Raw genomic sequence first — 24,647 nt, 5'->3', positions numbered from 1 at the left:
GCGACCAAGCTGGGGGTCCTCACGAGAGCCGGGTGAAGGCCCCCTGCTGCTCGGGGGGGCGAGAGCCCACACAGCCCCCCAGGGCCCCTCACAGCTGGAGAGAAGCTGTGTGTCACTGACACTGCGTTTGAAAGAGGATTTATTTGTTCTGAAGCTGACAGGCCGTTTTTCCTCTTTAACTTGAGGAGCTGAGGCACAGGCAGCCAGCTCCTACTGGTCCTTGAAGCTGGCCTTTCTCTTCTCCACAAACGCGGACATCCCTTCCTTCCGGTCTTCCTGGTGAGAGAAGGGGAAGGGCAGAGATGGATGGTCACTCTGCGTGGGGTCCAGGCGCCAGGCTCTGCCTGTGTCAGGGCTGCTCCCTGCCCTTGGCCGTCCACTCACTGGGTTCTGCAGCGGGATCACCTCGAAAACTGTGAATGATCCCAGTTCCCAGGGGCGGCTTGGGAATGGGTATTTTTCCATTAAACACCCCCGCCCCGCCTTTGTGATGGTCATTCAGGAACCACTAACCTATGAGTCGAACAAACTCCCATCTACAGAGAACCTCAGATGCACATACTTGGGTCATTCACCAAATCATGACCTGGATTTAGCCACGCTCTAGGTCAGGTGGTGTCCTGAGGGTCAGGAAGCAGGACACGAGAATCCAAGCTCTACCTCTGCATACCTTCCTCTGTGTGCACATACGCACACACGCATGCAGTCACACACATGTGCACACACGCACCTGCACTTCCTCAAGAGCTAAAGCCATTTTTAATCTTTTATAAAACACCTAGATATGACTTTCTGATAATAAAAGATCAGTTTTAATGACCATTAAGAGAATGATTTCCTTTGAGTTACTGGCAGATATCCTAGAAAATAATGCTCCAAGGCTTCAGATTATGACAGTATAATATATTCGAGCCCCATTCCAGGTAACTGGAACAATCTAGGAAAATTATGAGTAAATGGATTGCATTTTAAATACAGGAGTTGCTGTTTAAGGGTGCAATTTGTAAGATCTTTTGTAATAGGAAATAACCCTGTGTAAGTTTCTGTACTTTTGAACTTCCACACACTGTACTTATTTGAAAAAAAATCAATGCTCAGTGATAGAACACATGTGGTCCAGTTACAGGGGAAGCTAAGAGTTCTGACCAAAGAGAAATGGTATTTAGTGATAAAACCTATAAGGAAATGCCAGGAACGTCTATGGCTGGACCGTGTGTGATTCTCCACGTGAATGAGGCTTACTTACGGTAGCAAAAGTTGAATAGAAGAGTTTCTTCTCCAACTTAATGCCCTCTGTTAATGTCATTTCAAAAGCTGAAAAAGAAAACCCTGAAGTTAGGAGCTGAGATGCCAGATGTGGGAACGCAGAACGTTTTCGTGGAGGCAGGACACACCCTCGGGGACTGATGTGGACTTTGACTTCACCGATGACGTTTAAAGTACAGCCTCGCTGCTCAAATGCACCACCCCAGCTGAGATGCCCAGTGAATACTGCTCCCGGCCTCCCAGTGTCCTGCACGGGGACCTGGATGGAAGGTGGGACGGCAAACTCTGTCCAGTCACGAGAGGGCTGAGGAAGCCCACGACACTGAACTCAAAAACCACGACAAATAATTAAGGACAACACCCAGAAAACAGAACTCTGTGCAGAACAGAGTGAGTCCCGGGCCATCTTTGCAGTGGAGGTGATGCAGGTGCGAGGCTCACGGAAGCGTTTCCTTGGCGGCACCTGTAGCTGGGTCCCTGAGGCCAGCGCCCAGCCAAGGTGACAGGTGCCTTGGGCCTGGCGGCACGTCCCCTCCCCTGCTGCACGCTCCACACGCTAGTGCCTGTGTGAACGCTTTGGCCGAGGCCGGGGGCCTGGGAGGCCGGTGAGCAGAGACGGGGGGCAGAGCGGCTCGCCGCAGGCACACACGGCTGTCCCAGCTCACCGTCCTCTTGAAAGGCGACACGGAGCAAAGGGACAGCCTCACTCCAACGCTGAGAACAAATCGTCATGTTAACACTCTAGCGACTCTGAGGAGGGGCGGTCAGAGCTGCCCCGCCGGCAGAGAGAGGACGCCCAGTCCACAGCGACAGCCGGGAGCATGCTCTCTGCCCCCAGCTCATCCCCGACAGATGGGCGGAGCTGCTGGCCGAGAGGAGCCTCTTCCTCCCAGGTTCCCCAGGTGACCCTTCCCGGGCTTCCCCTGCACGCCAGCCCCCTGCCGCCTGTCCCCCAGGCTGGCCCTGTTCTCGGGTCCTGCTTCCAAGGGGAGCTCAGGCCATTTCAACAGAATTTGTGAGCGAGCAACTAGAAACCAGAACTCTACGAAGAACCAAAATCGAAATACCAAGAATCCTAACAATTTTTGTCGAGACCGGTTAAGATGCATAATTCTGACCCCGCGCTGTCAAGCCTCGCAGCTCCGCTCTCCTCCCTACCTGCGTTCACTGACTCTTTGGCCATCGCTGCTACAATTTTAGAGTTGCTGGCAATCTTTTCTGCACACTTTATGGCTTCTTCCACCAGTGTCTCAACAGGAAAAATTTTGCTTACAAGACCTAAAACACAACAAGGTAAACAACACGTGGCAGCAGCTGGTTCTCGTTCTCTAAGCCACAGCACAGGCCTCTGGGTGCCGACAAGGCAGTGGGGACACAGGAAAGGGTCCACGGTGTCCCCTGGTAGGGCCGCCACCCTTGGCTGCTGCGGTCACTGGGCTCTTACAGTCACAGGTCACTGAGGGTCCAGGAGAGGGCATGCCTGCGGAGGGTCTCGGAGACCCTGTTGCTGACCTTGGCTCTGGGAAGCGGGGCGGTTTCACTATTGCTCTTTAACCTGCATGCATGTCTCAGTCACTCCTTTGAGCATGTGGTATTTCAAATAAAAAAACAAAGGCAGTGAGTCTCCTGGGCTCCCAGGACACGGGAAAGCTCTGTGCTCATCACCGGTGGGAGGCCCTGGACGCAGCCCTCCCCCTCCACTCAGCTTCCTGAGGGGGCAGCTCCACGGGAGGCTGTGGCCCGTACCTGCTTGCTTGGCATCCTGGGCCGAGATCCGGTCACCAGTGAGGACCATCTCCATGGCCAGTGACTTTCCGACGGCACGGGTCAGTCTCTGGGTGCCCCCTGCACCTGCAGGGCAGAGGGCTGCTGGGCACGGATGGCTCTGCAGCCAGGATGCACAGACGTGCTGTCCCCAAGTGCCCCAGGGCTGAAGATGGGCCCCTTGGGTGGGGTGGGTGGGCAGAACCCAGGCGTCCAGCAGGTGGGGAAGCCGGGGGAGGCTCCTTTCCACACTCGGGACCCCTTGCCTGGTGCCCTGGGTCCCCTGCACCAGTACCTCTCATGCAGAAGTCAGACTACGGACAGACACAAGGAGCTCGCGGCCCAGGGCCCCAGACCCTGACTCAACCCAACCCAGGGGGCAGCTGGGGGGCAGCCTTCGAGCACGGCTTGCTCTGCTCCAGGTGTGGGACGACGCTCCTCTCTTCCGGGTTCCCGCCTCCCCGGCCCCGCTCCCCACCCCCTCCTGCTCACTCCACGGCCTCTAGCTGGAAAGAGAGTGGTCTGCCCGGTCATCCGCCCGTGGTGAACCCCAGGGCTGCCAGACCGAGCCAAGGAGCCACCTGAGGGGGGCACCCACAGTCCAGCAGACTTGGACACTGCCTCAATGCAGTGGAGACCTCAGGCACTGGGATGGGAAGACCCTGGTGGTCACCCTCAGCTGACCTCAGACACGCTCTCCTGACCCCACGGCTGCTCCCTGCCCAGCCCAGCTGGCTCGGGAGAGGCTCTGGGCTCCAGGCTCTACACCCAAGGCAGAGACCCCGTGGGGACACAGCCCGAAGTCCTCGTCAGGTGGACCGAGGGGCAGAGGTGTCACTGTTGGCCCACTGTTCCTGTCGCCCTGCCCATGGGGGATCTGATTCCCTGCTCTGAACCTGGGTGAGGCTATGGGACTTGCTCTGGCCACTGAAACGTGAGCTCTCAGTGTTGCCCCGTGGTCAGCGTGTTCTCTTCTCTGAGCTGCTGACCAATAAAGATCCAGCGCAGATGTGGCTCATAAGCAAGACTCTGCGGTTAGAATCCACCATGTGGCCAGCCTTTCCTATTCGTGTCGGACAAGGGACCCAGCCACTCCAGAGGAGCCGGCACAACTCCGAGGCCCCCAAGCCACTCTCAGCGCTGCTGTGCCCACGTGACCTTAGTGTGCAGACAGGCAGCCACCGTCCAGGCTCACACGACAGCCCCACGTGCTTTTGTCTGACACTGGAACAGCCCAAATGCCCCCAAGATGCGGGCAGATTGTGGACGATGACTTGAAGAACCGATACCAAAGCTACCATCAGTCTTTACCTGGGATGGTTCCTATTAGGATCTCTGGCTGCCCAAACTGGGCTTTCTCTCCAGCATAAATGATGTCACACATCATAGCAAGTTCACAGCCACCACCAAGCTGCAAAACAGCACGAGGTTCCACGGAGGAACCCGGTCAAAAATCACTGCTTATTTGAATTTTCTATTAAAGTGAAACACAGTCTAGGGTACAGCAAAGATTAACACAGAGATGCAAAGTTAGTTAACTGTTCCCACAAATTACCTATACCGTGGATGCCAGCAAACTTTCTGTAAAGGGCCAGACAGCAAATGCTTGCGGCTTTGCAGGTCCTACAGTGTCTCTCGTGGCAACTCCACTCTCTGCCGGGGGGGCTCGAAGGCAGCCAGGAGGGGGAGAACCGATGGCTATAACCTCTGCCCGCTGACCCGCTGACCCCAAGGGAGCTTTACTAAGGAATCGTGAGTTCAAACGCCCTTCTGGCTTCTCTACAGGCCACAACCAGTCCCAGAGCCTCTGAGCTGTCCAGGCGCCTATAGGAGACCCCGATGGACCAAACAGGGGAGGCAGAGCTTTCAACAGTGGTGAAAGAGGTTAGTTTACAGGGCAGTGCAGGCTGGGAAGCCATCAAAACTGCACAGAGAGCCAACACGTGTGCCCTTAACCTTGCCGTGGGGGAAAAGCACTCCCGGGGAGCCTCAGGACTGGGGGGACTTTACTAACAAAGGAATCTGAAGCCCAACAGCTGAATCCCCACTAACACGGCAGATGCTGAAACACCTCCTCCCTTTACAGCTCTTGGCTCTTCAGCGTCACTAGTCAGAAAAGGCCTGCGAGCCTAGGAACGAGACTCAGGTCTCCCCCCGATAAAAATCAGTTCTACTGCACACACACAAGTACAATTCCTTCAGGTGTTCTGAGTGCAAGGAGGTGGCATGGGCGGGCACTCACGGCGTAGCCATTGACAGCAGCTATGACCGGCTTCTTGACCCGAGAGAGTCGGTCCCAGTGGCTCAAGAACTTGCTGGAGTAGCAGTCCTGGAACGTTAGATTCTGCATTTCCTTGATGTCGGCTCCAGCTGTGGTGGAAATGAGGTCCCAGTTACCAGAGCAGAGACCCCACAGCAACAGGTAGCTACTGAGTGTGCCCCGCCCGCAGGCACCAAGGGTTGCAGGGGATGGCCACGTGGACACAAAGCTGGGCTGGGGGTACAGTGCAATACGCTGTGATACGAGCTGATGGAGGTGATGCAGACGGATGTGGACAGGAAACAGAGCGGAGGGGGACTCAGAAGAGGCAGGGCTCACTCACTATTCACCCGCACCCGAGACGTGACTGCCCCTGAACAGACTGGTTTTGCTGGCGGGGCACATTCAACGTTAAACGTCAGACGGGCCCCTCCAAGCAGCCTGGGGTTTGGTCCCCTTTACGTAAGTAAACCCCTGAGTCGCAGAACCTTCCTGATGCATTCACGGAGGTGTAAGGCTGCCTGCCTCATGCCATGGGTGCGACCGCACACCTGGGCAGCCTGCCACCACACTGCCCGCCTCACCTGCAAACGCCTTCTCCCCGCCCGTGAGGACGATGGCCCCCACAGCCGGGTCCTCCTCGAAGGCCTGCAGGGCCTGGTTGAGCTCCGTGATCAGGCCATCGCAGAGCGCATTGAGTGCCTTGGGGCGGTTCAGCTGGACCAACCCCACGTTGCTGTTCTTCCCCTTCTTGGCTGTGATGATGTATTCAGAGGCTGCGCCTGGGGGGAGAGGGGAAAAGGGGATGTCCACTCACGGAGGCACCAAACTGGGGGGATGCACCCGTCAGTGGACAGAGTGACCCTGACAGGACCCCTGAGGGCCCCTGCTCAGTCCCTGGTGGCTGCATCATGCAGCTTGTAGCTGCATGGGTGGCTTTTACAGTGCTCTCTGCTTTCACAGATATTGGAACACTTCCTTAAGTTAAAAAAAAACCCAGCAATGAAGAGCAGCCTTCCTTCTCCTGAATGCCTTGGTCAGCGCTTCCCAAGATGCGCACTAGAGACAGCCTGGGATCCTGTAGAAACAAGGAATGAGGAAACGCCTTCTTTAAACAAATGCCAACTAGGTGAGGGCAGTTAAGCTGCAAACAGAACAGAGTTCCAGCCCTGCTGGGTGGACAGCCTGGTGGGAGGTACTCAGGCAAAGGGCAACTGCCAGGGTCTGGGCGGGGGCGGCCCGCTCAGAGCTGGGGCCAGCAATGACCTGGAGAAGAAGGTTAACCAACGTGGTGGCTTCCTTGAATGGGGAATCAAGGATCGCGGTACCTATCCCATGCGCTTGTGGGGACGTGACTGAAATCACACGTGTAAAGGCAGCATGCCTGTCACATACAAGACCAGGAATGATGGCTGGGTACAGGCCAGGATGTAGAAGCGGGTGGTCAAAGAGAACTCAGGTAAAACCCACACGACCTGGTAGCTAGGTCAAGTGGACACACAGGTGAAGGCAGAGGCCGCAGAGATTCTTTCCCAGCGACATCGACATGGCCAAGAGTTCCTGCTAAATGAGGGGTGGGGGGGTGGCGAGTGCGCTCAGGAGAGAGGAGGAGGGGCGCCCGGCTGGCTGGGGTGGGGCAGAACCGGAAAGACACACCCGGGCAGAAGCCGTGGACATGGGGAGGCCTGGGCAGGAGGCACTGCAGGACAGCACGTGCGACCCTTTCCAATTGCAGAGGCGCTAACCGCACGTTCTCTTAAAGTCTGAGGACTTTCACACCGAACGCTGAAATGGCCAGAGGTCTTGGCACTCCGTCCCGAGTCCTCGGAGTTGAGACGCTAGTGACCCCAGGGCTCCGCGAGCTCAGGCAGCAGGTGCTGGGAGGGGTCCGGCCCTGGGATGAGGGCCCGGAGGACCCCCACCGCGGGCCCGCCCCCCTCGGCCCCGCACTCACTGGAGGCGAAGGAGCGCGGCGCGGGGCAGCCGGGCCAAGTGCACAGCAGGACGCGGACGCTAGGCTGCAGGGCGCGCAGGGCGGCCATGGCTCTTGCGTGACGATAGGTCGCTACGGCCGCTCGCCCCGCGGAGCCGCCGCCCCCCGGCCGCACCAGTCAGGGCCCGCCCCGCCCACGGGCCAGCATCGCGAGATCTCGCAGGTCTCGCGAGATAAGCCGGGCGGCGGAAGTGGCCGGGGCGACGGGCCTGAGGTTTAGGAGTGAAGGTCAGTGTTCGGGGACAGGGGTCAGGGGGCGGGGGGAGGGGCACCGGTGTCCAGGAGGAGGGGCCGGGGCGGGGACGAGGGCTGGAGGTTCAGGTTCAGGTGGGTACCCTGATCCGCGCCGCCTTTGGCGGACCCCAAGCCGTAGGAAGTAGCCCTGAAGACCTGAGAGCAAACCCTCCGGGATGGCCGAGCCGTGGGGGTGGAAAGACGCGTGGACCGCGCGCCGCAGCCCGAGCTCGGGGTGTGACCGCTCGGGGCCGGCCGGGACGCCCTCGTGGTCGAGAGGGACCGCCGGGAGGCCTCTCGAGTGCGCAGGCCCGCGGTGCTGGCCCGCCGGGCTCCTGGCGGAACTGTCCGCCGGCCTGCGCCGCCTCTGTTCTTCAGGCCCCGGCAGTGCCCTTAGCCTTTGGCCCTTCGCGCCGTTTCCGGGAAACGGCGTGTGTCTGGGTGCGGGGCAAGCGTGTCGTCCCCACACCCGGGTGACTGCGCCTCGAGCCACAGCTGGGTCCCGGATTCGCAGCTGGAGGCAGTGGCTGTGGGGCATGGAAAGCCAAACTTGCTGAGGACGGGTAGACTGGAGCTCGCTAGAGCTGGGCGGATACACTTGTGACCTGAAGTCAGCCCTCAGGGCAACGTGCAGTTGTAACCAGCGCAGAAAGCCAGACTCTGACAGCGGGCGTTTATAGGACATCAAGCAAAGGAGTGGGAGACAAGCCTCAGATCCACTCAGACCAGCTCAGATAAGCCTCCGACCAACTTGATCTTTGAGGGGATTTTTTAAAAAGGGGAACAAAGAGGCTGGGATTCATCACTGTTTTGTGACATTTCTGTGACATTTCTGAATCTAGTTTCAGGAGTCAGGCTGTCTCTGGTATACATTCTCAGGCCAGGCGGTCCATGGCTGGGGCGTCTGTGAGCTCATCTTGCCCTGGAGAAACAACCTGAGTGTGTATTAACGATGGTGTCTACAAGGGCAATTTCAGTACATTAGCGATGTTATCAACAGCAGCCATCTTAGTCACCTGACTCTGGTTGATTAGTGCTCAGTTAGCACAGGATTGAGGTCAGAGGGAACAAGAAAGGGAATAAAGTTTTGGGTGGAGAGACGAATCATGAACTCAGTAAGGGAACTCGGTTTTAGGGGGACTTGGTTTCAATAGCACGGAGAAATCAGAGATAATATTGCTAAGCAGTGTGGGAAGGAGTTGAGAGGCAGAAGTAAGTGCTTAGACAAGGAAAAGATAAATTATTAACAAAATGCTTCCTTTTAGAGGCATCATGTAACTGAGTTTTTCATTGCCAAGCACTGTGGCAAACATCCACCTTCTTATTTCTCTTCCTGTCCCATTTCGTGGTCCAGGTGCTCATGAAGTGTGTGCAGTATTATTCATAGCAGCTGCACGAGGTGGCTGAGGAACATTTTGCAACATTAAACAATTCATATCACTCTGAAATGTATGTATTTATAGGTCTAGATATAACAGGAGTGCAGCATAACACTCTTTACATTGGTAACTTGGTATCTATTGAACACTAGATTGTGAATAGTTTTATTTGTATAAAATAAGATGTAATTAAACTTTAACAATGAAATCATTAAATTACTTTGATTTATAAATTTCAAATGTTTAGACACATATTATTGGCCTCCGTTTGTATTCGTGCCCAAGTTCTGCAAATTCAAGGGTGGAGATAAAAAGATCAAGTACGTGGGAATCCCCTGGCGGTCCAGTGGTTAGGATGCTTTCACTGCTGGGGCCCGGGTTCCATCCTTGATCAGGGAACTAAGATCCCACAAGCTGCGTGGGGAGGCCAAAAAAAAAAAAAAAAAAGAAAGAAAGAAAGAAAAAGGTCATCTACAAATGAAGAGCAAAACGGATATTTTCAGGTAAATAATAAAATCCAAATCAGAATTGAATACTCAGCAAAACTTTATTTCAGGGCTGAGGATAGACTAAAGACATTTTCATGCAAAGAGAAACGTTACCAAAACTCTTTACCAAAGGAGCCTCTGTCTTAGTATGGGCTGCAGTACTGTGACAGGTACCCAAAGGGAAATGGCTCGAAAGTAAAGGAAGTTTTTTCCTAACCCCCCCAGGGCTGGTGTTGAGGTCAGGTGGCTGCTATCCTTCATGAAGTAATTTAGGGACAAAAGCACAAGTGACAAAAGAAAAAAATATATAAATTGGACTTCACGCAAATTAAAAACTTTTGTGTTTCCGAGGATACAATGAAGAAAGTGAAAAGCCACCCCACAGAATGAGAAGAAATCTTGCAAGTCATAGATCTGATAAGGGTCTTGTGTCTCGAATATATAAAGAATACTTTCAACTTGCTAACCTAAAAAATAAAACAGCCAGTTATTTTACCAGTTTTCTCTATTTTATAGAGAAAAAGGAGGAAGTTGGGAGGGGTTGTTTTGAAGAAAAGTCAGTTGGAGGAAAAGGAGAGCTCAGGGTGCTGACAGCTTCTCGTTGGCCTGGCAGCTGCGCCATCACTTCCCCGTGAGATGCAGTGAATCTCCTGTTGGTGATCCTTCTCCTTAGGTCTGTAACTGACAGTCAGGAGGTACCTGCCTGGGCTTCCCTGGTGGCGTGGTGGTTAAGAATCCGCCTGCCGATGCAGGGGACACGGGTTCGAGCCCTGGTCTGGGAAGTTGTGCCACAACTACTGAAGCCCACGCGCGTAGGGCCGGTGCTCCTCAACGAGATAAGCCACCGCAATAAGAAACCTGCACACCGCAACGAAGAGTAGCCCCTGTTCGCCCTTGACTAGGGCCTTGACTAGGGCCCTTGCTGCATGGCCAGTGGCAACTGTGAAGGGATGGGAAAGCCAAACACAGGACACAGGGTAGTTTCAAAGGTGACAGAGTCAGCTGATGGGACGACGACAGTGGGGCTGCAACCTGAGAATGTGGCGGCAGCCATTGGGCCCCGCTGGCAGCCCAGAGAGAGGCCCCAGTGTGCCCGGAGTGGCCCAGGCCCAGCAAGGAGGCCTCCTGCACTGCAGGATGAGCACACAGACATGCTTCTCACAGCCCCACGAGGCTGCTCCAGTAGCTTGATTTCAGGGGTTACACCAGGGACCTCACTGTGGGCATACCTGTGAGGGACCCAGAGACCAGTGGTGTATTTGTCTGTGGAGCTGGGACCCAAGGTCTGCAGGCTGAAGCGTCCCCAGGGTAGACCAGACCACTGGGACGTTGGCAGCAGCCCAGTGACCCCGCTGGGCTTCAGCTTAGCTGAACCTTGGGGGAACCTCACAGGAGGGAGCTACACTGAGCTGGGGACTTTGCTTCAGGTGGCAGAATGGGGGGTAAAATTTCCCCCTGCAAACAGGGACACCAGGGTCAGGGTGGCTGCACGCAGATGGGCTGTTTCATTAGAGTAGCCAGGTTGCCTGGGGTTTCCTCATTAGTTGCGGGATGTCAGGCTGAGTGACAAGGCCAGTGTCTGGCTCAGCGTTATGGCTGGTCCCAGGCCCAGCGCTTTAGCTAGGAGTTGGCGCTGCTGACCCCGCGCCGCCTCTGGGTCCAGTGGTCACTGCCATCGCCGAAGGCGCGACTTGGGCTCCCTGCCGGGCTTCGTGCCTCTCCTGCCCTGCGGGGACCGGACGAGGTGAGCCCCCGCCCGGGACGGGCACGCATGGCGTCCTCTTCCGCTGCGAGCGGGGCGCTTCATCCTGGCTCTTTCCCTGCGGGGGGTGGGGGGACCGCGACCAGCGTGAAGCGCGCGGGGCGGGGTGGGGGGGGTCACCAGCCATCTCTCGCGGGCCGCGGTGGGGTAGGAGCTTGGGGAGGCAGGACTCAAGAGACGGGGGAAGGGCAGGGGGTGCTCCGCGGGTTGGGTGGTGTAGGGGTGGGGAGTGGAGAGTGAAGAGCCCAGGGCCACGGGCCCAGCAAGCAGCACGCAAGCTACCCTCCGCTGCTGCCGGCCCCCGGGTAGCGGGCCATTGCTAGCAGTCATGCCGCGGGCACCTTGACCTGCTTGGCGGCCTGTAAGACCAGCCACCGAAACTGCTCAGGATCAGCAGCCGGTCAGCCTGCAGTCTGGGCACAAAATGGGAGAGTCTTCAGGGACCGCTTCGGGTCCACGGCAACAGCTGTCCCCAAGCCTTTCTTTGGAAGGGCAGGCATCCCTTGCATGCACATTTCATTGGAGAAATGACCACATATTTATGCGACTGTTTTCTGTCTCCACTCACTGAGCTCCATGAGGGCTGGGATTCTGTCCGTTACTCAGGGGTGAGTCTTCACAGCTTGATTATTTGCATAGGTACTGTCTTATTGCTTAAGAAGCAGTTAGATTCCTAAACCCCTTTTCACATTCCAGGAAGTGGCACTGGGTGACTGGCAGCATCCTGGGAGGCTATTCTCTGCAAACAGGGATTCCAGGAAGGGGACAGCAGGCACAGTTGGAGGTGGGTCTACTGCATCCAGTAAGCTGACCCTCCCCACTCCTGTCCACTCTTTGGCTCCCAAAGTATTGGCAGCCAGGTCTATATGCTCCACGCAGGAGACTGGAAGACTCTTCCCAGGGAGCATGACCAACCCAAGAGGAAAGACCTAGGGATATGGATGGAGGTTCCCCAAATAACAGCCTACCCAGAATCAAGCTCAAATTTGATGAGCCCCACTCACAAACAGCCATCTGGTCTACCATTCCTCATCACCAGCAGACAGACAAACATAACCTGACATCTCAGAGAGCTTCTTCCTGGAAGACAGAGCCAAAAGAAACAGGAAGAAGAACCCAGAGCACAGCAACAGAGCAGAAGCATAGCACTTCACGCCTCCAGACCAGCGAGGACAATCTCCCTGGAAGATGAAGCAAGAAGACACCCTCCCCTTTCTAAAAAGAAGCATTTGTACGAGAAGCAAGGGCTCCTGGAAATGAACACTATGACAGCAGAAACGAAAGCCTCAATGGAAGAAATCACACAGAAAGTGTCACCGGGTTGACGTGCGTTATAACAAAATAGATCTAACCAAGGAGGTCAACGGAAGACCCGGACCAGCAATCTTGGTTCCGCGATAGTAAGCAAAGAATAGCAAACTACCGCTTTAAGCTTAAGCATAAAGCTAAGTCTATTTAAGCATAGGTACACTCCCAGAGAGGGGGAGAGAGAGAGGGAGAGAGAAAGCGGGCTGTTTCAGCGAAGTGAAGCAAGACCAAAGCAAAGCTTATCAAAGCAAAAGTACACTCTGAGAGAGAGAGAGAGAGAGAGAGAGTGGGCTGTTTCTGTGAATTGAAAGCAGCATTCCCATACAGGCTTAAGGGTGATATTTATTTATTTATTATTTATTTATTTATGCTGCAGCGGGCCTCTCACTGTCGCGGCATCTCCCGTTGCAGAGCACAGACTCCAGACGCGCAGGCTCAGCGGCCACGGCTCACGGGCCCAGCCACTCAGCGACATGTGGAATCTTCCCGGACCGGGGCATGAACCCACGAACCCGTGTCCCCAGCATCGGCAGGCGGACTCTCAACCACTGCGCCACCAGGGAAGCCCCCAGGCTTAAGGGTGCTTTTAAGGAGCATTTTGCAGGGAGGCGGGGGCGAGTGACAGGGGATCATTATTTGATCGACAGTCCCAAGCTCTGTAACAAGTTTACTGCTGCGCATTCTCTCATCCTTCAATCGCTAAGAAACGCCCACGGGGGCGGGGGGCAAAACCATACATGGATTTTATTATAATGATGGTATAATGAGTTTGGGTTTACTATAGGTTATACACCTGTCTGGTCTGGGCATGCGCAGCCCAGGGAAGTTCCCTTGTGTTACTGTGCCCCTCTTTAACAGGATAAGCTGCCCACAATATGACCATAGTTTCAACTGTTCTGGGTGGGGTCAGGGGAGAGTCCCCAGATGGTTGGGTGTGACTCGATTGCTTCTTCTCGTCTTTCTCGCCACTGTCACCTCCTTGCTGCTAATGTCTGACTAACTACCTAACAAAAGGAGAGCAGAAATGTAAAGGTGGGAAACAGGAGAGAACATACGTGAGCATTCAAGGGCCAGGCTCAGTCTGACAGCCTGAATTAAGGACTTTAGGAAGAGGTAAGAGTAAACCCTCAAGAGCTTGCTTAGGGATGAGTCATCAGTAGAAACAACTGATTAGTGAAATAATCAATGACATCATTTGCCAGGATTGAAGGATGGGAGTTTCCAGACTGAGGGCCCTTTGAGTGCCCAACACAGTAACAACCGAGGGACATGGAAGCACCACGTTGTGAAACTTCAGGAGAAGATCTTAAAAACTTCCAGGGAGGAAAATGTCCCCACTGCTTGTAAAGGATTAGAAATTAGAATAGCTGTGGATTTCTTCACAACACTCCTAGGAGGGAAGAGAAAGGGAGCAATGCCTTCAGAGTTTGAAGGAAGGAGATTCTGACCTAGAATTCTATGTCCAGGCAAACTACAAATCAAGTATGAGGGCAAAATGAAGACATTTTCAGCTTTGCAATATCTTTAAAAAAATGATCTCCCAGACACCTCTTTTCAGCTTCACCAAAACAGGAAAGTGAATCCAAGAACAAGAATATATGGCTGAGGAGGGCAACACAGGGAGCGAGAAGGGCTCCTCCTGGAGAAGGAGGAACACCCCAAACAGAAAGACTACCTACCCAGCCTGGGAGCTAGCTCCTCTCCCTGACTACCCTCACCCCACAGGGAACAGGTGGCCACGGAAAGTCCACGGAGGCACGGGTGCGCCGTGGTTTGGAGCAGCGGTACCCAAGTGTGGCTGAGAAGGAATGATGTGCCCTAACTGGGTTTACAGGGAAGCCTGAGGACCCTTTTAGCAGAAGGCAGGAGCTTTCTAATCCCTGCAAGGCAGTAGGGGAGACCTGCGGGAACTAGAGGAATTCTCCAGAAATGCCGCAGGCTTGAATATGTCTTCCTCTCCTGGGGCCGGAGGGGGAGGGGGGACGTAAGACTTGTTTCTCCATTTACCGTTTATCTTGAACTTTGTACTTTATGTGTGCTGCATCCTGTGTTTGTAGACTTGTGACTGTGTATATACACACACACAACACACAAAAGTGTCGTCGCCTGGAGGCTTTCTCCCCGTCCCGCCCTGACATCTCAGCACCCACCGTCCACGCGCTCCACCGGGTCGGGAGGTGACGGCGCTCGCCTCCGCGTCTGAAGCTAGGAGGCTCCTCCTCCGCCTTCTGGTCGCCGTCCCCACGTCTTCTTAGGAAGGGGACACAACCCGACTGGCCAGCCGGCCGCCCCGATTCTCCCTCGGTGGGGACGCTTGCCCACACCGGCCGGTACCGGGGAATACTCACGGACCCTTCTGCACTCGCCCTCGCCCTCCCCGGCGGCCTTCCGCTACCATCCTAGGGCGTGGGCCAGACCCATAGGGGCTGCCCCAGGCCCAAACCAGAGGGGCGCGCGGAGCCAAGGGGGGCCGACGCGGGGGTACAGCCTTGCCCCACGCCCCTTGCTCCACCTCCAGTCCCGCCTTCCGCCCCGTGCCGGGCCCCCTTCCTCTTCTGGCCCCACCCCGCGCCCCCATCCACTTCCGGCCCCGCCCCAAGTGCCCGGCCCCGCCCCGTGTCCCCGCCCCGCGCCCTGAGCCCCTGTCCACCTCTGGCCCCGCCTTCTGCCCCGCCCCGCGCCCCGAGCCCCCTTCAAACTCCGGCCCCGCCCCGCGTCCCGGGCCAACTTCGCGTCTCTTCCCGGCTCTCCGAGACTCCGAGCGGCGGGGACGCGCGGGAACTGCCCGGGACGGCGCGATGCAGTCGAGTGACCGTCAGGCGGAGGCCCCTGGCCGCGGCCCGCGGGTGCTGGTGGTGGGCGGTGGCATCGCGGGGCTGGGCGCGGCGCAGAGGCTCTGCTGCCACCCGGCCTTTCCGCACCTGCGGGTTCTGGAGGCCACGGCCCGCGCCGGTGGCCGCATCCGCTCGGAGCGCAGCTTCGGTAACAGCCCTCCCGGAACTCCTTCCCGGAACTCCTTCCCGGACCCCCTTCCCAGAGCCCAATCCGTGCCGCCAGAGCTCTGCCGACTCCTGGCTCGGCCTCCGTCCGGGGTTAAGCGACCCGGAACCCTTATCTGGCCCCTTGAGTGAATCCTCGCACTGCTTCAGTTAATAAACCGAAGTTCACTGGTCCCCGAAACTCAGCTGCCCGCATGAGCAGGGCCGGCCCCTGCCGTGCATGGGGAACCCGTGGCAATGCACAGTTGCCCCCGGTTCTGGCCCCGCAGGTAGCTCCCCCTCCAGCCTCCAGGTCGCCCCTCCCGGGTGTTCCTCTTAAACTAGGTCTGATGGGCCCTGCCGGGAGAGTCTGTGGTCCTCAGGGACCGTGCGGGCCTCCGGCTGATTTTCAGAGCATATTTGGGAAGGGCAGGGCTCCGTGTACAGAAGAAGGGCTCAGGTGAGGGAGCCTCACAGTCGCCTCTCCTGCTCCCTCCCAGGTGCTGTGGTGGAGGTGGGCGCTCACTGGATCCATGGGCCCTCGCAGGGCAACCCCGTCTTCCAGCTGGCTGCCAAGTACGGGCTTCTGGGGGAGAAGGCATTGTCGGAGGAGAACCAGCTGATCGAGACCGGGGGTCACGTGGGCCTGCCCTCTGTGTCCTATGCCAGCTCCGGGGGAAGTGTGAGCCCTGAGCTGGTGGCGGAGATGGCCAGACTGTTCTACAGTCTCATAGACCAGACCAGGGAGTTCCTGCATGCGGCTGAGACCCCCGCCCCCAGTGTCGGGGAGTACCTCAAGAAGGAGATCTGCCAGCACATGGCCGGCTGGACAGAGGAGGAGGAGACCAAGAGGCTCAAGCTGGCCATCCTGAACAACTTGTTCAACGTGGAGTGCTGTGTGAGCGGTACCCACAGCATGGACCTGGTGGCCCTCGCACCTTTCGGGGAGTACACTGTGCTGCCAGGGTTGGACTGCACCTTTCCTGGGTATGTGCGTGCCCCACCCACCCAGACATTCCTCCGTGTACCCAGACCCCTCCGTGCCTCCCAGGGGTCCCCCCATGCACCCCAAGTACCCCCCATGCACCCCAGGGGTCCCTACCCGTACCTCAGGCCAAGCTTTGGCAGGCAGGGGATGGGTGGGAGAGACATGGGGCTGTTTGTCTTCCCTGTTTTAGGGAGATTGGTCATTTACTTCCCTAGTTTTGCTCACTTATGAAAAAGAAAAGAATTGTTCTCAAAAACAAGTGATTAAGGGCTTCCCTGGTGGCACAGTGGTTGAGAGTCCGCCTGCCGATGCAGGGGACACGGGTTCGTGCCCCGGTCCGGGAAGATCCCACATGCCGCGGAGCGGCTGGGCCCGTGAGCCATGGCCGGTGGGCCTGCGCGTCCGGAGCCTGTGCTCTGCAACGGGAGAGGCCGCAGCAGTGGGAGGCCCGGGTACCGCAAAAACTCCTCCCACATTTAGGAGGCCGCCTGCTTGTAAGCACTGTGCGGGGGCTTCGACCTCAGAGATGGGCAGACAGGCCCTCCTCTGTGTCGATGTGGCTGTTCCCCCATGGGGCACTCACAAGACTCTCCAGGACTGCCCTGCACAGGGAGGGCACTGTGACCAGGCAGATGCCCAGAACAAGAGCCCTGGGCTTGGTGAGGAGGAACCTGCTCTCCACAGGTTACCTTCGCATCCCTTTGCTCATTTAACCCTCCCATGAGACCCCCTCCCTCCCTGCTCTCCTCCCTGGCTGAGCCAGGCCCCCAGGCCAAGACCACAGCCCCTTGCAGCTCCTTGATCTGGTGTGAGCTTGGAGGGCTTGTTTCAGAGACTCACCTCCAGGGCCTGGTCGAACCACGGGACACCTCTGTCTCTCCCAGAGGCTACCAAGGACTCACAGACCGCATCATGGCCTCCCTGCCCAAGGACGTGATGGTTTTTAACAAGCCAGTGAAGACCATTCACTGGGATGGGTGCTTCGAGGAAGCTTCTGCTCCTGGGGAGACGTTTCCGGTGCTGGTGGAATGTGAGGATGGAGGCTGCTTCCCAGCGCATCACGTGGTCGTCACCGTGCCGTTAGGTAAAGGCTCTCCAGCTCCCACCCCAGGGGCCCCTGGCCTCTGGCTTTCTTCAGCCTCATTGGCTCTAGGGCGTTTGTTGGCTGCTAAGCCTGCGTTTTCTTTCTGGGTTTAGGACAGAGTTACTTGGTTGTGCTTTGTAGCAGTCGAGCGCTTTGGAATAAAGTTTCACAGGAAGAGAAAATGCAGGGCAGCAAGAGTCTTACTCCTTTTGGAGGTAATTTAGGGAAAGGTTGGGAGGTTCGCCGAACTGCTTCCTTAGCGGCGGAGAGGGCGTGAAAGCCGGGTCTCGAGTTTAGGTCCCGGTGGTAATCGAGGAAGGAGTCGTGTGTATAATCCTATTTGCTTCCAGATCTGATGCTTCACACGCAAGTCTTGGAGTAGGAGCGGGCAGTTGGGTAAAAGGTGGAGATGGTGGAAAGCAAGTCTGTGCCTGCTCATCTCATTTACTCCTGAGGCAGCCGGGGACACATCTGCCCCATCCCCATTTGACAAATGCGAACAGAGATAAGTCACTTAATTGCCCAAGTTCACAAAGCTAGCAGGTGCCAGAGTGGATGGAAGATGAAGGGCAAGAGTCTCTGCCCACCTCCCACAGGTCCCGCCTGTCCCCTCGCAGAGAGTTGGGTGTGGATAAGCCTGCTCAGTGCCCGGCTCCTTTTTCCCACGGTGGAATCACACCACGCGTGTTAGCACAGTGTTCTGCTGCTCCTTCGTTTCCGAATCAGCACAGACAGGTCTATTGTGGTGTGTTTTCTCTTACGTGGACGGCCTTGTTCATGCACAATGGTGGTGCGTGGTCACTGAAGCTGCTGCAGTCAGTAGGTGCATCGCTACGGCTGTGTGGTCACTGTTCACAGGGGGCCAGGCACCTGTCCCGTTTGTTCTTTACAGCCACACTGTGTTTTCTTGTATGTAGGTGTCGTTACTTGATACTGATGCAAATTTAGATGGTTTTCACTTGTTCTGTTGCACACAGTGTTGTGCACGTGTGTGTTTAAAAACACTTGTGGGCGCATATGTGTAGGATCAATTCCAGTAGCAGGAACTACTGAGTTGAAGCTCTGCACTGAGAGGGCGGCCGTGGAGGGACGGTCCCCTCTGTGGATGCTCGCGGCTGGTGCCTTGCTTCCTGTGGGGTTGTTCGTCCTTTTCTTGCAGACCTGCGAGGTTGGCTTGTGCTGCGAATGTTTCATCTCCTCGCGGTTTGACTTTGGGCTGAACCTGCTTAATTTTCAGGTGGCTTCTGGGTAAAGCCGGTATGTCTCGCTGCCCCTCCAAGCTAACCCTGGGCAGACTGAGAGGCAGAAGGCTCAGGGGGGAGAACTGTCCCCACAGAGGAGTCCGGGGGCCATGCGGCCTGTTCCTGCCTGGCCAGGTGTTCAGGGGGCCTGTTGTGTCCCTCCGCTGAGGTGCTGGCCAGGATTCCCGATGGCCAGCCTGCGTGGGTCCCAGACACCTCTTTCTCTGACTCCTGTGACGGGGTCAGGGTGCCTTCCTGTGGCTATCAGTTCTGGTTTAAGCGATTGACGTGGTGTAAACCGAGTCTACTTATGAATTCCAGGTTTTCTTAAAGAACGTCTGGACACCTTCTTTGAGCCACCGCTGCCCACCGAGAAGGCGGAAGCGATCAGGAAAATAGGCTTTGGGACCAACAATAAAATCTTCCTGGAGTTTGAGGAGCCTTTCTGGCAGCCAGACTGCCAGCACATCCAGGTGGTGTGGAGGGACACGTCGCCCCTGGAGGACGCCGCCCCCAAGTTGCAGGATGCCTGGTTCAAGAAGCTTGTTGGCTTTTGGGTCCTGCCTTCCTTCGGGTACGTGCTCTTCCCAGGTTTCTCCAAGGAAACCTGGTGTGAGCTCTGCGTGGGGTCCAGCGCTATGTCGATTCTCTGTGAGGTGTTTCTGGAGAGTTGGAATGGGTAGGGATCCCAAGGGCACCTTGAGTGGTGAGACAGACACCCTGGGCCCACCCCGTGCAGGGACAGATGGAGACCCACTGTGTGCTGCTTGTCAGCATCTCTTGGGACCTGGAACGTGTAATAAATACTTGCAGTTGTTTTCCTTGTAAGAGACACACTTTGCTCATTTACAAGAAAGTGTCTGCCAGATACCCAGGCCCGAATGCCCCTGGCAGCCGAGCCAGGGTCCGCATGGTGTGCCCCGTCCCCTCCGGCCCGTCACGCGGGGTATTAGGAAGACACGCACCCGAGGGTCAGGACTTGATACAGTTAGTGACTCGCTGCCTCACGGGACACTGCAGTGGTGGGGCGTTTCCCGGTGCGTGTGGGTGGCAGGGAAGCCACCGGCTCTGTTCATAGGTTCTGTTGAGTCCCCGAAGGTGCTGGGGGTGGCCGTCCCCACCGGCGCTCAGTTGTGGAGACAGAAGGAATCGTCTTAGTGCCCCGAGAGTTCTGACCTTGCAGACCCCATGTCGAGGGGCCCTGGGAGTTCACGGCCACACTGGCGGAGCCACTGGCCCTGGTGAAGGCTGTCTGGGTGTTGCGGGTCTGGTCCCAGCGCTGCTTCTCTCCAGCAGGGCCAGCCAGGTGCTCTGCGGCTTCATCGCAGGGCTCGAGTCTGAGTTCATGGAGACGCTATTGGACGAGGACGTGCTCCTGTCTCTGACACAGGTGCTCCGCAGGGTGACAGGTACCGACTGCAGGGGCCATGCCGCCTCCTGCCCTGGTGGCTGGTCTCTGACAGGAGCCAGACCTCTCACCAGACAGGAACTGGGTTCAGCCCTGAGTGTCTGGGGACTGTCCTTCCCATTAGTGCGTCACTAAGAGTTCTTGTCTCTGAGGGACACTTCCCACTTCTCTTTTCTAAAATTTGCCACCAAGATGAACACAGTTGTCCCTAATCAGAGCTTCACAGGCAAGACGCTGAGGCTTGGGAAAGGCGGCGGTGCCTGTCGGGGGCTCTGCTTCTAGGGCCTCATGCGGGGAGCCCCTTACTAACACCCTCTGGGCTTGGTTTTCTCCCGGGCAGTATCTCTCGCTTTTAGCTGCTAAGAGTCCTTAAGGTGAGAGGCTCCTTGGTGTTGCTGTTGTTGTTGTTTTTTTAATTAATTAATTAATTTACTTTCGGCTGCGTTGGGTCTTCCATGCTGCGTGGGCTTTCTCTAGTTGCGGCGAGCGGGGGCCACTCTTCATTGCGGTGCGTGGGCTTCTCATTGCGGTGGCTTCTCTTGATGAGGAGCACGGGCTCTTCTAGAGCGCAGGCTCAGTAGTTGTGGCGCACGGGCTTAGTTGCTCGCGGCATGTGGGATCTTCCCGGACCAGGGCTCGAACCCATGTCCCCTGCATTGGCAGGTGGATTCTTAACCACTGCGCCACCAGGGAAGTCCCAGAGGCTCCTTGTTAATGCGAGTGTCTCTTGGTCTAGGGAATCCCCGGCTCCCCGCGCCCAGGAGTGTGCTGAGGTCCCGCTGGCACAGTGCCCCATACACCCGGGGCTCCTACAGCTATGTGGCCGTGGGCAGCTCCGGGGACGACCTGGACCTGCTAGCCCAGCCTCTCCCTGCGGACGGCAGGGGTGCCCAGGTAGGACGCAGCTGCCTGGCGAGGGCACTGGGGTCCCGCTGAAGGCCCAGGGCCCGGGATAGGTCCCACGAAGGCCAGGGATGCTGGGTGCGATCAAGTGGGGGGCTGGGGCCCCGAGACTCAGAGTCCATTTTCTTTTTGAAACTAACAGTAATTTTACAATGTGTTATTTTTATCAGAATTATATATACGTGTGGCTTAAAGCGTCAGAGGATTCTATGGTGCTGGCTAACAAAATGAAATAAACAAAATACAGCACTCTGCTGGGGGGCATGCCGTTGCCCCTTCCCAGACTGTTCTTCAGGCTGATTCTGCTCTAAGTAGCAGGCTTGTGCTACCACTGTTTTAAAGCCATTTTATAAAATCGAAGTATACTTGATTTACGTTGTTGTGTTAGTTTCAGGTGTACAGCACAGTGAATCAGACACACACACACGTGCGTATTTTTTCTCAGGTTCTTTTCCATTATAGTGCTACCACTTTTTACAAAACATGTAACTGTGTAAAACTTGAAATGTTACAAAGGTTGGCAGAACCTTTGGGTTCCTGTCTCCAGCTTCACAGCTGTCCGTTCCTGGTGTCTCACTGCCCTGGCCTCCCCCATACCTTTACTAGGCATGTCCCACAGGTGATGTCATTTTATTTGCAGATATTTCAGTGTGCGTCTCTAAAAGATCAAGGACACAGCACTGTTATCACACTTAAAAATTCACAATAGTTGCTCCACATCATCCAACATTCTGTGTTCAGTTTTCTAAGCCTTTTTCTTTTTTGGCCGCGCCTCGAGGCACGTGGGATCCTAGTTCCCCGACCAGGGATCGAACCCGCGCCCTCTGCACTGGAAGCGCGGAGTCTTAACCGCTGGACCGCCAGGGAAGTCCCTCTAAGTGCTCTTTGATTTTTCAGTCTTAAGAATTACTGATTGAATTCTCACCACGGCACATAAAGTTTTAGCTTTCTTGCACTCATCTGCCCACCCAGCCCTCAGACCTCTCCCCACCCTCCAAGGTGTGCCGCAGTAATTTTGCTAAGACTGCTACTCACTGTTGACACACCCTGTTTGCCGTGGGCACTCTCCACAGCTGAGCTGGCAAGGGTGCCTTTGTTTCTTTTCCAGCAGTGGGAACAACCACTTCTCTGGGCCGATGGGTTCTGTAGGTGGGCACCGTGGGACAGTTGTTTCTGCCCCACGACATCTGGGGTCTCAGCTGGGAAGATGACGGGCTTGGGGTGACTCAGGGCTGGGGCTGGGGTCATCTGAAGCTGCCTCTCTCATGTCTGTCCTGAGCATGGCTGGGACGCTGGCTGGAGCACCTGCCCAGGCCTCTCCATGTGGCTTCCTCACAGAGTGGTGGCCGTCACGCTGCCCTGTGGCCGCCTGGGGCTCCAGCGCAGGCCTTCTGGGGAGGGGCAGCTGCATCGCTCCAGTGACGGAGCTGGGAAGTCAGGAAGCACCACTCCTGCCACACCTGCTGGACAAAGTGGTCAGGAACCCGCCCAGATTCAAGGGGCCGGACGCAGACCGCACTTTCTGTGGGAGGAGTGTCCGAGGATTCGCAGCCGTGTAAAGCCCCACGTTGGGTGTAAATGCTGCTTGGAGAGCCATGTCCCTTAGGGTTTTGAAGACGTTCTCCAGCGTTGCTGCTGGAAGCCTGAGGCCGTTCCGATGCCTTTCTTCCCTGTGTCACCTGGTTTTCAAATCTCTGAGGAAGCTTGAATGAGCAGGAAGCCCCACACTCACGCTCACTCCGAGCCCAGCGGCGCTGCCTTCTGGCACATATTCACTCGTCTGGGATGCTCTTGAATTACCTCACCGTGGTTTTTTTTTTTTCCTTTTTCTTTTTCTGGATTTCTGGTTGGATGGTGGGCTTCTGAGTTGGCCCTTGAATTTTCTTATCTTTTTCCTGCTGATGTCTGTCTTTTTGGTTTTTCGCTCTGTGTTTGGGGAGGAGCGTGTGAGGCTTGTGGCCGACCCCTGGCACCCACCCTAAGCCCACCCTTCTTTGCAGCTCCAGGTCCTGTTTGCAGGGGAAGCCACACACCGGACGTTTTACTCCACCACGCACGGAGCTCTGCTGTCCGGCTGGAGGGAGGCTGACCGGCTCATCGCTCTGTGGGATTCGCAGGCACAGCGGCCTGAGCCCGGCTCTGAGCTCGGCTCTGCTCCCCCAGTTCCCGGGTCCCGGGGAGGCTGGCCCCACCCTTTCCTTTGATGGACAAGGTTCAGTCGGGCTTGGGATTTGGGATGTTAATGTCACTGGGGTCAGCTCCCTCCTTTCCCAAGTCGCTGGAGTCCGGCCAGGGCTGAACTTGAGCTGAGCGCGACGTCTTCCTGGAGAAGGGAGGGGTGGGATGCTGCTGCTGATGCGGTTGGAAGAACATAAACTGTGTAAAAGTGTCCTTTGTCCAGAGTCGTCCTTATGCCTCGGAGCTGCAGCATGGGTTGCTCTGTCCTCATCGTGCCCCGGGCTCCGGTCACTGCAGGGCCCTGTGCCCCCAGCACGTGGCCCGCCTACCCCGGCCACCCTGGACCCTGGGTGTGTTCACGGGTGTCTGAATTCTCGTTGCTGGTGGCAGCAGAGCCAGTGGACCTCCCCGTTGTTCAGGCACTGGCTGCCCTACGGTCTGGGCGAGGGCCAGTGAGTGTGAGACAGGAGTGTGCGGGGGAGGGGGCACCCTTTTCTGACCCGAGGGCCCAGGGCTTTCTGGAGGAGGTGAACAGTGAGGCCTGAAGGGTGCAGAGGAGTGGGTGCCCTGGGCGGCATTGCTGTGAGCGTGTGAGGGTGCGCTGGGCGGCGCTGGGGTGAGCGTGTGAGGGTGCCCTGGGCGGTGCTGGGGTGAGCGTGTCAGGGTCTCTTGGGCAGTGATTGGGTAGATGGTGGGGAGTGTATCGGGGGCCTGGGTGCTGTGCTCAGCTTCTCTCATCTTCCCTCGCTGCATCCTCAGAGCTCCAGGGAATGGGCTGCACGGCCCCCATCTCACAGCTGAGGAAAGGACAGAAGCCTCAGGTGAGGGTGGCAATGGCCAGTCTCATGGCTGCCACGGCAGAGCTTGGGCATCTTTCCAGGACCATCCCGGGGAGGCGGTGCAGCTGGAAGCTAGCCTGTGCAGGGAGGTGCAGGAGCTGCAGAGGCTGGGACTCCATGTGGCAGGCACGGGGCCCACCGGCCTGGCGCCCACCGGCCTGGCACCTACCTCGAGGTCAGTGGCTCCTGACCCTCCTCAGACCTTGGGCTGCAGGGTGTGTCCTGCTTTGGGTTGGGGCCCTGGCTCCCTGGAGGAGTATATGCATGCCTGGAGAACTGCCTCTGGGCTTCTCTTCAGCCCCAAGTGGCCAGGCTCTGGGCCGTGGTGCCAGACACGCCCTCCATCCTTCATCCTGGCACCTTCTTATTGACTTCTCATCTTGGGTCAAATCGCCCTCCCAGGGACCTTCCCTCTGCCCCCAGAGGTCTGTCTGTGTGTCCACTGCTTTGTGTCCCTGGAGTTGTCTCACTTGGGGCACCTGCCTGTCAGACAGCTGAGAGAAATCTGGGCTTCAGGAGGGTTTTTATTTTCGTTCTTTGGTCCTAGGGCCATGGAAGAACACAGCGTGCATCA

General features: G+C 56.7%; 2 protein-coding genes across 16 annotated transcripts in view; one reads left to right on the top strand and one right to left on the bottom strand.

Moving 5' to 3' along the window:
- Positions 1-112: 112 nt before the first annotated feature.
- Positions 113-7,399, bottom strand: ECHS1 (enoyl-CoA hydratase, short chain 1). The gene is made up of 8 exons (XM_030832188.2): positions 7,245-7,399; positions 5,875-6,072; positions 5,273-5,400; positions 4,342-4,441; positions 3,013-3,117; positions 2,425-2,544; positions 1,247-1,314; positions 113-276 (listed from the first exon to the last, which is right to left on the bottom strand). The coding sequence occupies exons 1-8, from the start codon at positions 7,330-7,332 to the stop codon at positions 211-213; spliced, it is 873 nt and encodes a 290-aa protein (XP_030688048.1). The 5' UTR covers positions 7,333-7,399; the 3' UTR covers positions 113-210.
- Positions 7,400-7,434: 35 nt separating this feature from the next.
- The window catches only part of LOC115839881 (mitochondrial ribosome-associated GTPase 1), a 31,971-nt gene continuing 14,758 nt past the window's right edge, over positions 7,435-24,647 (top strand). Inside the window, exons 1-10 of one of the 15 annotated variants that reach the window (XM_070043928.1) lie at positions 7,435-7,511; positions 11,843-11,930; positions 12,831-15,436; positions 15,933-16,419; positions 17,305-17,504; positions 17,618-17,719; positions 19,067-19,319; positions 20,042-20,154; positions 20,890-21,047; positions 23,057-23,997. In XM_070043928.1, coding sequence (XP_069900029.1) covers positions 15,253-15,436; positions 15,933-16,419; positions 17,305-17,504; positions 17,618-17,719; positions 19,067-19,319; positions 20,042-20,154; positions 20,890-21,047; positions 23,057-23,260 — 1,701 coding nt within the window. In that variant the 5' untranslated portion in view covers positions 7,435-7,511; positions 11,843-11,930; positions 12,831-15,252 and the 3' untranslated portion in view covers positions 23,261-23,997. Of the gene's footprint in view, positions 7,512-11,842; positions 12,547-12,830; positions 15,437-15,932; positions 16,420-17,304; positions 17,505-17,617; positions 17,720-19,066; positions 19,320-20,038; positions 20,155-20,889; positions 21,048-23,056; positions 23,998-24,647 lie in introns of those variants that run through there. The other 14 variants (XM_070043925.1, XM_060286677.1, XM_070043930.1 and 11 more) reach the window with 14 other exon arrangements.

This window comes from Globicephala melas, chromosome 16 (assembly GCF_963455315.2).
Source record: "Globicephala melas chromosome 16, mGloMel1.2, whole genome shotgun sequence".
NCBI lineage: Eukaryota > Metazoa > Chordata > Mammalia > Artiodactyla > Delphinidae > Globicephala > Globicephala melas.
This window is presented reverse-complemented; position numbering and strand designations above follow the sequence as displayed.

Excerpts from the sequence above, each read along its gene's own strand:
- ECHS1 (XM_030832188.2), bottom strand. The coding sequence starts at position 7,332 with ATGGCCGCCCTGCGCGCCCTGCAGCCTAGCGTCCGCGTCCTGCTGTGC. Across the intron at positions 4,442-5,272 it reads CTGCTGTCAATGGCTACGCC|CTTGGTGGTGGCTGTGAACT; the intron begins GTGAGTGCCCGC and ends GCTGTTTTGCAG. Across the intron at positions 2,545-3,012 it reads CCAGGATGCCAAGCAAGCAG|GTCTTGTAAGCAAAATTTTT; the intron begins GTACGGGCCACA and ends GTTGTGTTTTAG.